The following is a 13,661-nucleotide window of genomic DNA, read 5'->3' on the forward strand; positions in this document are numbered from 1 at the left end:
TCAAACTTGGGGGGCTCAGGACCCCCTTATACTGAAAAGATCTCCCCAAAGGACTTTTGTTTATGTGGGTTATATCTCTTGATATTTGCCATATTAGAAGTTAAAATGTCAGGAGTTTTATGAAAATAGTTTTGACTCTGAGGACCCCCTGAAAGGGTCTTTGGGTCTCTCAGGAGACCCTGGATCACACTCTGAGAACCGCTGATCTAGAGATGGAGCAGAGGAGGCTGACCCGGACGGTGAAAGGCCTAGAGTCTGTTGCTTAGGAGGATTGTAAGAAGAATAAGGGATGTGTAGCCTAAAAAAAAAGGGGGACTTTTTCGGGAAGGACATCATAGCAGTGTTTAAGTGTGTGAGGAGGAATGAGCCTTGTTTGGGGCCCTGGAGAATAGCACAAGGAGAAGTGGAGAGGAAATCTCAAAAAGGGACAATCAATCAGTAAACATCTATTAAGTGCCTGCTGTGTGCCACCCGGAACGGAAAGGTCTGCCCTGGGCGGTGATGAGTACCCCTTCACTGAGGGTCTTCGAGCAAAACCCAGATAAGACGATGGCTTCCCTGGTAGTTAGTAAAGGAAATTCCTGTCTAGTTCTAGGTTTCACTAGGTGCTCACTGAAACACTGTGATTCTGAGCCCCTGCCCTGATAAGAACTGTGCATGGTAGTCAATGAGCCTGACCACAAAAAGGGAGAGGCTGTATTTAAGAGTGATGCTATCAGGGCTGCTAGGTGGCGCCATCACACAGAGCACCGGCTCTGGAGTCGGGAGGATCCGAGTTCAAATTTGACCTCAAATACTTACTAGCTGTGTGACCCTGGGCAAGTCACTTAACCCTGATTGCCTGGGGAGGGGAGGGCCGGGCAGGGAAGAGAGTGATGCTATCCTGGGTATATGCAAATGAATCACAGCACAGCAACAGTCCACCAGCAGAGAGAAGCAGCAGGGGACCCTGTGAAGCCCTGGATGTGGGAATGAATGAATTAAGACATCTCTCTCCCTTCCAGTAGGGTTTCCACAATGAAATGAAGCTCTCTTGAAGTATATTATTGCTCACATAATTGGGGTTGGGTTGTCTTTTGTTTGTTTTTTTACATTTCACAAACTCTAAAAGAAAAATAAAATAAAATAAAAACAAGCAATTAAAATCTTACACTCCGAAGGAAAGCACAGCTTTATTAAAAACATCTATTTTGTCAAAAGCAGGGTTTGAGAAAGGGTGGTTTTCATATCTCTTATGAATTTAGGGTCTCTTATTATCCTGTTTATTAAAAAAAAAATTTTAACCATTATTTAGCCTAACCAAGAAATGGAAATAGAGGCCCCAACTTCCTTTGTTTGACCTTCAGAAGGTCACAGATGTGGCTCCAATTAAAATTGCTGAGAGGACCCTGAGAGCACAGAATGTCAGAGCTGGCACATCTACAGTGCCTTTAGCTTTGCAAAGAGTTTTTGCACATGTTCTCACTAGAATCTTAGCTCACAACTACCCTGCGTGGTAGGTTCTATTATTATCTCCTTTTTATGTATGAGGAAACTTAAGAAGAAAAAGATTGTCCAGGGTTGCCCAGTGACTAAGAGTCTGATGGAGTATGGGAATTTGGGGTTTTTTATTTCAAGTCCAATATTCTATCCCTCTTGTTACCTAACTGTCCCTCTTAGCTCTAACATTCTGTGTTCTAAGGGCCCTCCTAGCTCTGACATTCTGTGTTCTAAGGGCCCTCCTAGCTCTGACATTCTGTGTTCTAAGGGCCCTCCCAGTTCTGACATTCTGTGTTCTAAGGCCCCTCTAAGAACCCCATCCAGAGTTCTAAGGGCCCTCCCTACTCTGACATTTCTGTGTTCTAAGGGCCCCCCTTACTCTGACATTCTCTGTTCTAAGGTTCCTCCCAGCTTTGACATTCCATGTTCTAAGGGCCCTCCCTGCTCTGATATTCTCTGTTCTAAGGCCCCTTTCATCTCTGGTTCTGTACTGTAAGGGTCCTTCCCTCTTTGACATTCTATGTCCCAAAGTTGCCTCTTGCTGTAACGCTATATTCTATGTTGAAGTTCCCTTCCAGACATAGAACTCTGAGACTCAGATATCACATGAGCAGGCTCTTCCCCAGAGTTAGAGAGAGTAGAAATAAAGCCAATCCCTTACCCTGCTGTGTAGGCCCTGGGATTGGAGCTCCTCAGAAGCTCTGTGGAGACAAACAGCTGCCATGACGAAAATTCAATTTTACTTTCAAGTCATTTGAATGAACACCGGTGGGCTTTGCCCTGAGTGTAAAGCCAGCCTTTGTGGACTATAATAGAGGATAGAAAAAGGAACAATTACATACTTTTCTTTTTGATCCATTACTGGGGGCCAGAGCTGCCTTGCTATCTCTCCCCTCAGCCCCTAAAAAATCCCCGATTAGTCATTCCTTCGAATAACTGAATTGGCTTGGGAGACTGAGGTTTATTGATGTGTGGCAGAATAATTGTGCTTCCATTCAGCACCCTGAAGATACTGAATTTGATAACGTCAAAGTCTTCTAAGAGTTTCACAGCTTGAATATGCTGAAAAATACATAGCAGAGGCATAGTCCAGACAGAAACAGAGAGAGACTGCTGGGGAGAGACAGAGAGAGAGGAGGGGGAATAAACACAAAGAGGAGAGGGAGTGGAGGGAAGGGAGAGGAAGACAGAGGGGGAAAAGAAAAAAAATTTAAGGAGAGGGAGGGGAGAAACAGGCAGGAGGGAAGGAAGGGGGGAGGAGAGAGAAAGGAAAGGAGAGAGAGAGAGAGAAGAGGAAAAAGAGGAGAAACAGAGGAAGGAGAGAAGGGAGAAAGAGAGAAAGAAAGAGGGAGATCAGGGTGCCCCAATTCTCTTTTTTCCTTAAAGCTTAGAGATAACAGGGCCAGATGGCACTAACCAAAAATATTCTCTGTCTCCCCTGCCTCTCTGTGAGACCTTTACCAAGTCCTGCTGCCTCTTTGGGTCTCGTTTCCTTTTCTATGAAATAAGGGATTGTATGTTCAACCTCAGTTCTACCTCTAACTTCCTTTGTGACTCTGGCCAAGTTACTTTCCCTTCCTGGGCCTCAGTTTCCTCATCTATAAAATAAAAGCTGGAGTGCATTATTTCTTTATTTAATTCAATTTTTAAAATTCTGAACTTAATCAACATCCTCACAAAAATGAGCATTTCCCTAAACGAAATAAAATACTACTTCATAGAATATGGATTCTGGGAAACCCTGAATCATTGTGGAATAGAGTGTTTCATTTAAAGTCCCTTTTAGCTCTAATGTTCAATGCTCTAACTTTCCTTCAAGTTCTGACATTGTGTGTTCTGAGCTCCCTCATTTCCGTGAAATTCTGTGTTCTGAGGCCCATTGCTTCTGCCTCCTTTGCTGCATCCTACCCCAGATCATGCCTTCTAACCATAGGTGTCAGGGCTCTGTCCTAGGTCCTCTTCTCTTCTCCCTCTGTACCGATTCACTTGAAGATCTCATCACCTCCCATGGATTTAATGACCATCTCTATGCTGATGATTCTCAAATCCCGCCCCCACCTGCTGCCGACCTCCAGTCTTGCATCTCCAACCGCCTTTCAGAAATTTCAAACTGGATGTCCAGTAGATACCTTAAACTCGACTTGTCCAAAACAGGACTCATTCTCTTTCCTCCCAAGTTTCCTCCCTTCTCCTACCTTCCCTATTACTGTAGAGGGCAACACCATTCTCCCAGTCCCTCAGGCTAACAACCCGGGCATCATCCTGGACTCCTCACTATCTCTTACCCCTCCCCCCAATATGGAATCTTTTGCCAAGGCCTGTCAGTTTCACCTTGGCAGTATCTCTCGATATGCCCCCTTCTCTCCTCCTTGTCCCTGCTCTGGAGCAGACCCTCATCACCACATGCCTGGATAATAACAATAGCAATAAGCTGCCGGGGGGGTGTACCTATCCAAAGTCCCTCCCCACTCTAGACCATCCTCCATTCAGCCGCTTAAGTGACTTTCCAAAGCACAGGTCTGACCATGTGGCCCCCTCATTCAATAAACTCCAAGATCAAATCCAAGATGCTCTGCTTAATATACACAGCCCCTCGTAACCTAGCTTCTTTCTGCCTTTCCAGTCTTTTTGTGCCTTATTCCCAGATACATACTCTTGGGTCCAGTGACACTGACCTCCGAATTGCTCCACAAACAAGACACTTTGTGTCTTAACTCTACATTTTCTCTGGCCCTCCCCCATGCCTGGAATGTTCTCCCTCCTCTGCTCTAACTATGGACTTGCCTGGCTTCCTTTAAGTCTCAACTAAAGCCCCACCTTGTACAGAAAATCTTCCCTAACCCCTCTTAATTCCAGGGCCTTCCCTCTTTTAATTATTTCCTATTTATCCTGTATATGCCTTGTTTGTATGTATCTGTTTGCGTGTTGTTTCCCTCTTTGACGTTCTATGTCCCAAAGTTGCTCTTGCTCTAACACTATATTCTATGTTAAAGTTCCCTTCCAGACACAGAACTCTGAGTCTCAAATATCACATGACCAGGCTCTCCCCAGAATTAGAGAGGGTAGAGATAATGCCAATCTCTAATCCTGCTTTTTTTTTTTTAACGTTTAGATTGTAAGCTCCTTGAGGGCAGGGGCCATTCTTTACCTTTTTTTTTTTTGTATCCCCAAAGATTAGCACAGTGCCTGACACAGAGTAAACACTTCACAAATGTTTGTTGACCGATTGGTTGACATTTTATATTTTAAGGCCCCTCCCAGCTCTGACATTCTCTGTTCCAAGGGCCCTTCCAGCTCTGACACTCTGTGTTCTAAGGGCCGTCCCAGCTCTGACACTCTGTGTTCTGAGGGCCCTTCCTGCTCTGACATCCTGTGCTCTAAGGGCCCTCCCAGCTCTGACACTCTGTGTTCTAAGGGCCCTTCCTGCTCTGACATCCTGTGCTCTAAGGGCCCTTCCAGCTCTGACACTCTGTGTTCTAAGGGCCCTCCCAGCTCTGACATTCTCTGTTCTAAGGCCTCTCCCAGCTCTGACATCCTGTGTTCTAAGGGCCCTCCCAGCTCTGACATTCTCTGTTCTAAGGGTCCTCCCAGCTCTGACATCCTGTGTTCTCAGGGCCCTCCCAGCTCTGACATCCTGTGTTCTAAGGGCCCTCCCAGCTCTGACATTCTCTGTTCCAAGGGCCTTCCCAGCTCTAATACTCTGTGTTCTAAGGGCCCTCCCAGCCCTAACAAACTGTGCTTCCCTGATTTCTCCAGTCGTAACAGGAGAGGAGGCCCTTGACCGTGTGCTGATTAACATTATCGTCTCCCCATTTGCTGATGTTCATGCTCTCTGTTGACTATAGTAACAAGTCTCCTAGCTGGTCTCCTTGCTTTCAGTCTCTTCTTCGCCACTCCTGTCAGTCCATCATTCTTATGACTCTCTTCTTAGAACATTGGTCTGATGGAGTCACTCTCTGGCTCAGATTCCCCCAGGGGTTCCCTATTGACCATAGGATAAAGCACCAGCTTCTTTGCCTGGCATTGAAGGCCCTCTATCCTCCAGTTTCACCTTACCTTTTATGCCTCATTTCACTCTACTTTCCTTCCCATACATTACTTTTTGGTCAAAGTAGACCCCTAACAGCTTCCCAATGTCCTCCTGCCCTTTCCTACCTATGTGCATCTGCTCAAGTCATCCTCCGAGCATAAGAATGTCCTCCATGGCTCTGCCTATTGATCTCTCTATGGAGATCTAAGGATTATAGACCTGCCTGTGGCTGGCTCAAGTGCCACTTCTTCAATCAGTCAAGCATGAAGTGCTTACTATGTACCAACGAAGGACGAACAACAATTTTTATTGTTGATGTTCCGTGATGCCATTGGTCTTCTTTGAAAACCAAGGACAAACAACAGCACTGCATACCAAACACTATGCTGAGTGCTAGGAATACCTCAAAAGGCAAAAAACAAAAAATCCTGCCCTCAAGGAGCTTATATTCTAATGGAGAAGACAACATTTGCAAATAACTAGGGATATGCAAGATATATACAGCATAGATGCAGGCAGTCTTAGAGGGGAAGATGCTGCCAGCTGAGAGGTCAGAGGAAGACATCCTCCACAGATACTGCCCCAGTTTCCCCAATGAAAAGGGATCTTTCCCTCATCAGATTTTTTACAACACCTCGTCCGTATCTTGGCCTTGTCCAAGGGTATGCTGGAGCCAACTTGATTTTGTTTCATTGATTGTCTAGACTTAAGAAAGTGATGGAGAAAATATTAATACTGTAAACTTTAAAATGCATCATTTAAACTTTTTTTTGGAGACTTAATTATGAAATGCTTTCCGGCATGCTCCTGCTTACCATAGTCTAGTTATCTGTGCTCTTCCTCCTCTTCTTCTTTTTTTTTTAGGCAATTGGAGTTAAGTGACTTGCCCAGGGTCACACAGATAGTAAGCGTCAAGTATTTAGTCTAAGGCCAGATTTGAACTCAGGTCCTCCTGACTTCAGGGCCAGTGCTCTATCCACTGCGCCACCTAGCTGCCCCCTGTTTGTACTCTTGCTATACCTCCCTCCTGCCAGTTCTGCCCCATTGAAGACTACAAGCATGAGAAACTATACTGGTGTTTCCTCTCTGTGTCCCCAGCAATAAGAACAAGGCCTAAAACATAGTGGGCACTGAATTTTTGGGAAAAGGAAATGAAAACAAAATTAAACGGCTCTTATCCCACAATCAATAAGCATCAAAGGACAAGGTTTTATGCTCCCTCATCCCTCTTAGGCTCTGAAACCAAAACACTGAGTTATATCCACATGTAGGAGTATGCTGGAGCCAACTCATGAGAGCTGATTGCTAAATTTTCACTGTGAGCATTTGCTCCTAGGAAATAGGCAAATGCATAGATCTGGGCTTGGTTTGTTGTTTTGTTGATTGTCAAAACTTAAGGAAGTGATGGAGAAAATAAATGTTCATAATACAGATTAAACTTAAAAGTGTGATGTGGGTACATCCCTGTCTCCCCCCCCCACAGCTGATTGTTAAACACTTACCAGCACAACCCTGTCCATGCCCTTAAAGGGAAATATGAACCAAGCAGACAGGAAGCTTAAGAAGAGAAGAAGAAAAAGGAGATGAGCTTAGGCTGGGACTCTGTACCATCTGATAGGAGATGCTGTTGATTCCCAGCAATGAAGAGAGAAAAGAAGGGTATGATGCTAGAAACAGGAAACCCCCTGCATTCATCTGCTACAAAGGGAAATGAACATAGCCATGCGCAATTTTGAAAAAAGCATTTGAAAGGGAAAGATAAATTATTTGGGACTCATTGTTTTCTGTTATCCACAGAATTTTAGAATTTAGAATGTCAGAGCTGGGAGGGCCCTTAGAACACACAATGTCAGAGCTGGGAGGGCCCTTAGAACACAGGATGTCAGAGCTGGGAGGGGCCTTTAGAACAGAGAATGTCAGAACTAGGAGGGCCCTTAGAACACACAATGTCAGAACTTGGAGGGCCCTTAGAACATGAAATGTCAGAATTGGGAGGGCCCTTAGAACATGAAATGTAAAAGCTGGGTGGGCCCTTAGGACACAGAATATCAGAGCTGTGAGAGTCCTTAGGACACAGAATGTCAGAGCTGGGAGAGCCCTTAGAACACAGAATGCCAGACCCGGGAGGGCCCTTAGAACACTGAATGTAATGAGAGACCTTTTCGATAGACTGTTTGGTCTAACTGAACTGTTATTTTTTTCTTCCCTTTTTAATTCTTTGTTATAAAGAATGACTTTCTGGGAGGGGGAGGGAAACATTTGGAAATGTAAGGTATGCAAAAATAAGAGATAGCAATAAAAATGTATTTTCACAAAAAGCCAAAAAAAATTGTTGAATTAAATTGAATTGATGAGTTGGGTTGATAGAGTCCCCACCAGACGGTGACTTGCCTTTCGCTTGTTCCCCTCCCAGGGGAGACTGGCTGCTGAGTTTTGTGTACCGAACGTCCTCTGTGCAGCTGAAAGTGGCCGGGCTCCAGCCTGTCACCCTGGATGACAGGAAGATGGTCAACATGGACTTGTCAGCAGTGGTAAGTGTGAGTTTTGTGGGGATTAAAATTATGCAGCCTACAATAAAAGAGACAGAGGCAGAGCTCTGAGCCAATGGCACTTTATTAAAGGGTCCATGGTCCCCTCTAATGAAGTGAACCTCAGATCCTCCTCACGATCTGAGATTCACCCTTCTTCCAGTACCTTGTATTTACAGAGTTTGGTACCAAAATATGCAAAGGAGGCATGGCAAAATACAGAATCTCATTGGTTGATAGACCTTGTTCTTAAGAGCCAAAAAGGACATATCAGCATGGGGGTCACAGGATGGGTGAAGCATGGGGCATCTCCGCTGACTAAGTGGTCAGAAGATGGTCACCTGGTCGCTTTGGATAAGAGGGAATGGTCCAGAGTTACAAAAATAAATTGGCAGACTTTCCAAAGCATCAAGGAATCCCACTCATGCTGGGTTTGGACACGAAATTTGAGTAAAACAGGGTGGAGATATCTTTGTCAGCATTCACATGATTGCGCAAATGAGCCTCATAAGTTGGTAAACAAGCAGTGAACATTACATTGAAGTTTGAGAGTATCTATAAGAACTATCTATCCCAATATGATTTATGTAGAATATCAAACTGATTGGAATAGAGTAAGGGTCCAAAGGAATTATTTCTCACAGTTTGCCCTTTCCTGCTTAAGGAAGAGGGCATGGGAAGGGCTCTCTCTGCCTTGAGCTGGTGCTGTCCTGGAGGCTTTGGCTGAAAGAGGAGGTACATGCACCAGGTCTGACCTTTCCAAGAAGAGCCAAGGGACATCTGGAAAGGGAGAGAAGGGATTACCAGACTCAGACTGGCAGCAGGGCCCCTATCAGGGCTGCGAAGCCCAGGAGCCCTGCCCTTTCTCCTATTCCAATTGGCCCCTTTTTGAGAGAGACTGTCTTCTAGCCTTTATTAAGTGCTGAACAAGGCTCCAAACAGAACACAAAGGAAGCTATCCCTGCCCTCTAGGAGCTTACCTTCTCCTGGACAAGATGATAAGTAAATGGCTTGAGCAAACGAAAGAGCACCTTCCCCTGGAGGATCAGGGAAGGCTTCCTGTAGGAAGCAGCAGCTAAGCTCAGCCTTGAAAGAAGAGTGGGCAGAGGGAATGCAGTCTCCGGGAAGCCTGTGTGAATAGTAGAGGCAGGGACAGAATGTCACATACGAGGAAGAATCTTCCAGTAGAAGGAAACATTTTCTTTTTTAAATGTTCTTATGGATTTAACAAACAGGAACATTTCAATATACAAAGAATAGAAAAAGAGGATTGCATATGAGATGAGCTTCTGCTACAGTTTTTAACTGCGTATTAAATTTGACAAAGTAGTAACAAAATCGCCATGCTTTTCTGGGTGCCCTTCCGAATTCCCTTCTGCTCTCCTGTATCCAATCCTTAATTTTTCATTCACTCTCTTTTCTTTCATTCTTTCCTTCTTTCTCTCTTTCTTTCCTTTCCTTTCCTTTTTTAAATTTTGTTTATTTGTTTGTTTTGGCACTACTATTCAGCCAGGAAAGCCTTTCCAAAGTCAGGCCTCTATAATGATTATTGGATGGAGGACTAATGGTTAGACTCACTGGAAGAGGCCTTGGATCACCACGAGGACTTTGTGTTTTATATTAAAGGCCACACAAAGCTTCCTGAGCAAGAGCAGTGACTCAGTCTGAGGCTTTAAGATTATTTGGGCAGCTCTGAAATTATACGGTCTGATATTCTGTGTTCTAAGGGCCCTCCCAGCCCTGACATCCTGGGTTCTAGGTGCCCTCCCAGCCCTGACATCCTGGGTTCTAAGGGCCCTCCCAGCCCTGACATCCTGGGTTCTAAGGGCCCTCCCAACCCTGACATCCTGTGTTCTAAGAGCCCTCCCAGCTCTGACATTCTGTGTTCTAATGATCCCTCCAATTCTGATATTCTCTGTTCTAAGAGCCTTGCTATCTCTGACATTCTATGTTTCTCTTTCATTTTTGACATTCTAATTTCTTAAGAGGCAACAGAGCATAATGGATAGGAAAATGGACCAGAGTTCAAGCAGATCTGGATTCAAATCCTACCTCAGACACTTGCTAGTTGTACATCCCCAGGCAAATCACTGATCTGCTCTGTACCTCAGTTTCTTCATCTGAAAAGTGAGGGGATTATACTCGATAGCCTCTAAGGTACCCTTCACCTCTAAATCTTTGCTCCTATGATTTCAGTTCCTTTCCAGCTCTCATATCTGTGTTCTAAGGTCCTTTTCCAGGCCAAACTGGTAGGTAAATCATTTAAAAAAAAAAAAAAGCAAGAAAGAAAGAACATGAGAAATGTCTTTGGAAAATTGCAGTACTAAAGATTTCTCAATATTTTCAATGTGCCTCCCTTCCAGAACTGGCTGTGAATTTCTCAATAATAGCCTCTTTGTTTTTCCTACTGTGTTATCATGACTGAGGCAAAGCCCTGTGGGGGCCACTTCATGCAGTGATAAAGAGCTCTTTACCCTATCTGTGTTGGAAGTCCTTAGGATGAGAGGATCATGAGAGCTCAGTAGGGCCCTGGAGCGAGAGTCTCCACTTCCATTTTGGCCCTGTATGGTAGATATGTCCATGTCTATAAATATATATATATACACGTGTGTGCATGTGTGTATAAGTGCACATGCATGTGTGTGTTATATGTGCATATATGTATCTTACATGTGTGTGTGTGTCGGTGTGTAAAAACCAGACCTGTAATTTTATTTCTGTATGGTACTCTTACTGAGCAATGTCATTTACCCATGCATATTAACACCTGCTCTGCAGTGTACAGATACTTAGAATAAGGAATCTTCTAGTTCTAATCTTGACTTAGGCCCTAACTATGTGACCCTGGGCAAGTCACTTAATTTTTCTGTGCCTCAGTTCCCTACTCTGTAGAATGGAGATAATTGTACCTGCCTTGGGAGGATCAAATGAAATAACACGGGAAAGGTTTGACAAACCTTAAAGAGCGAGATCAACTCTGGTTGTTATTATCATGATCTTAGAGTTGGGGGGGCCCACTAACAGGTTGAATGACTTGACCAGGTAACACAGCCTGTATGCATCAGAGGGAGGATTTCAACTCAGGTCCTTCTTATTCCAAGGCTGCCTCACTACCCAGTAGGCCACACTTTCACACAGTCAACTTGTATCATTCTCTGTGTTTGTGATATGTCCTCCCTACTGTCCTATGAATTTCTGTATTTCTGAATTACTCTACAAAGAATTTCAAAGCTGGGAAGGCCCTGAAAACACAGAATGTCAGAGCATGGATGGCCCTTAGAACACAAGATGTCAGAGCTGGGACAGAGGTTAAGCTATAGAATGTTAGAACTTACATTTCCAGAACTAAAAAGAATCCTAGAACAAAGAATGTTAGAGCTAAAAAAAAAAATCCTTGAAACAGAGGTCCTCCAACTTTTTTGTCTCAATATCCCTTGATTCTCTTAAAAATCATTGAGGACACTAAAGTGGTTTTGTTTAGGTGTGACACTATCAATATTTGCTTCTTTAAAAGTAAATTGATAAGCAGCTAGGTGGCGCAGTGGATAGAGCACCAGCCCTGGATTCAGGAGGACCTGAGTTCAAATCCTGCCTCAGACACATAACACTTACTAGCTGTGTGACCCTAGGCAAGTCACTTAACCCCATTGTCTAACAAAAAAAAAAAACTAAATTGATAAATTAAAACTAAGTATTTTTAAAATATTTATTCATTCATTTTAAAATAACAAGAATAAACCCATCACATGTTAACATAAGTAATGTTTTTATAAAAAATAACCATATTTTCCAAAACAAATAAAATTTAGTGACTAGAGTGGCCTTATTTTACACATATTTGTAAAACTTTTGAGCGTCAGGCTCAGTAGAAAACAGCTGACCTCTCCTACCTGCTTCTATATTTAGTCTGTTGTGATCTGTTATTTTGGTTGAAGTGTATGAAGACAATTCAACCTCACACAGACAGGTAGTTGGAAAAGGGAAGAGTATTTTAATAGGCAAGTCATTTCTTAGTATTATTATGAAAATAAGGGGCAGCTAGGTGGCGCAGTGGATAGAGCACTGGCCTGGAGTCAGGAGCACCTGAGTTCAAATCTGGCCTCAGACCAAACACTTGACACTAGCTGTATGACCCTGGGCAAGTCACTTAGCCCCAATTGCCAAAAAAAAAAAAAAAAAAAAAGCTCAATCAATTATTATGAAAATAGTTTTGACCTCATGGATACCTTGAAAGGTATCTCAGGGATGGTCCTCAAACCACACTTTGAAAGCCTCTATTAATTGTAGAATATAATCATAGCCATCACCAGATGGGACCCTAGAGATCATATAGCCTATCCCCCTTGCTTGATTTATGAGGAAACTGAGGCCCAGGATGGGGCAGTGACTTGCCCTAGGTCACCCAGTAACTCAGTGGTACCACCAAGAGGAGAGCCTGGAATTTCTGACTGAGCCCAGGGAGCTTCTATACACTGGCATCTAATTAGGAAAAGAAGGCAAACAAGCAGGGTAATTGGAGAATAAGACAATGTATGATCAGGTACCGACTGTGCAGTGAAGCTGCTTAGAGACCCTGTGAAGGACTGCTGGGGGATGTGACCATCAGGGCCAAAGGAGGCGACTGATGGAAGAACTCTGCAAGTCCAGAGTGCTCAGACAAACCCAAGGGCCACCGGCTTGGGTTGGCAAGATTTTCCTTCACTTGCTTACTGTGAGGCTTCGATGACTCTAGTGAGGACGGCTTCTGTTGATCACAACCCTCGTTCTTCTGGGGGCTTTCTGAAAATTTCTAGAAGCACTTTCATCACATTCTTGCTAGGAGGCTGGTACTGTGAGTAAATGACCCTCATTTTACAGATAAGGAAACTGAGGCTCAGAGAGCAGTAATTTGCCCAAAGTCAGCAATGTTAGAAATAGTAGAGCCCAGATTCAAACCCAGGTCTTTTGACCCGTACCTTCAGCCAGCAATCCACGATGCCTCTTTCCTTTCTCTTTTGATTCTTTGTCTCCAGAGCCAACCAGAAACCCTCCCACGCACCACCGAAGTTTGTAAGAAATCTTCTGTCCCTTTAAAGACAATTGGTGTGTTCAGAGACTTTCTACGGCAGAGCTGGTAATCAGGCCTGAGTAATTCCCCCTCAAAATAGATGAGGCTGAAATTAGAAGCTTTTCTGTGTTAGTGGCTCATCTGCCTTTGGAGGTGGTACAGGTGGGAGCAAGAAGGGGGATAGTTAAAGTCATTAGAGCTGATGGAGCTACTAAGTGGAATCGATAAGCCAAAGGCCGGCTCAGAGCGGGGCTGTGAAGATGAAGTGGTGGAAATCATAGGAATGATCTGACTTGTACCACTTTGAGATGTGCTTTCATCTTGAGGCATGGATCCCAGACTAGTCCGCGAACCCTAGAACCGTAGAAAGTTCTGTAGAGCCAGAAAGACCTTAGAACATAGAATGTCAGAGCTGGACTCTCCTACCTGCTTCCAGTCTGTTGTGATCTGTTATTTTGGTCAAAGTATATCAGAACTGAGAAGGGCCTTAGAACCCAAAATGTTAGAATATAGAATATTGGACCTGAGGGCAGAGAATGTTAGAACATAAAATATCGGAGCTGAGAAGGACCTTAGA

At 44.0% G+C, this 13,661-nt stretch overlaps 1 protein-coding gene across 3 annotated transcripts in view; it reads left to right on the forward strand.

Moving 5' to 3' along the window:
- Positions 1 to 13,661, forward strand: part of LOC114028477 (transmembrane and coiled-coil domain-containing protein 4-like) — a 109,908-nt gene that overhangs the window by 82,842 nt on the left and 13,405 nt on the right. For all 3 annotated transcript variants that reach the window (XM_027842718.1, XM_027842717.1, XM_027842719.1), the window contains one exon: positions 7,923 to 8,040. In XM_027842718.1, the coding sequence (XP_027698519.1) occupies positions 7,923 to 8,040 (118 nt within the window). The remainder of the gene's footprint in view (positions 1 to 7,922; positions 8,041 to 13,661) is intronic.

This window comes from Vombatus ursinus, unplaced genomic scaffold, assembly GCF_900497805.2.
Source record: "Vombatus ursinus unplaced genomic scaffold, bare-nosed wombat genome assembly UNPS02014884.1, whole genome shotgun sequence".
NCBI classification, from domain to species: domain Eukaryota; kingdom Metazoa; phylum Chordata; class Mammalia; order Diprotodontia; family Vombatidae; genus Vombatus; species Vombatus ursinus.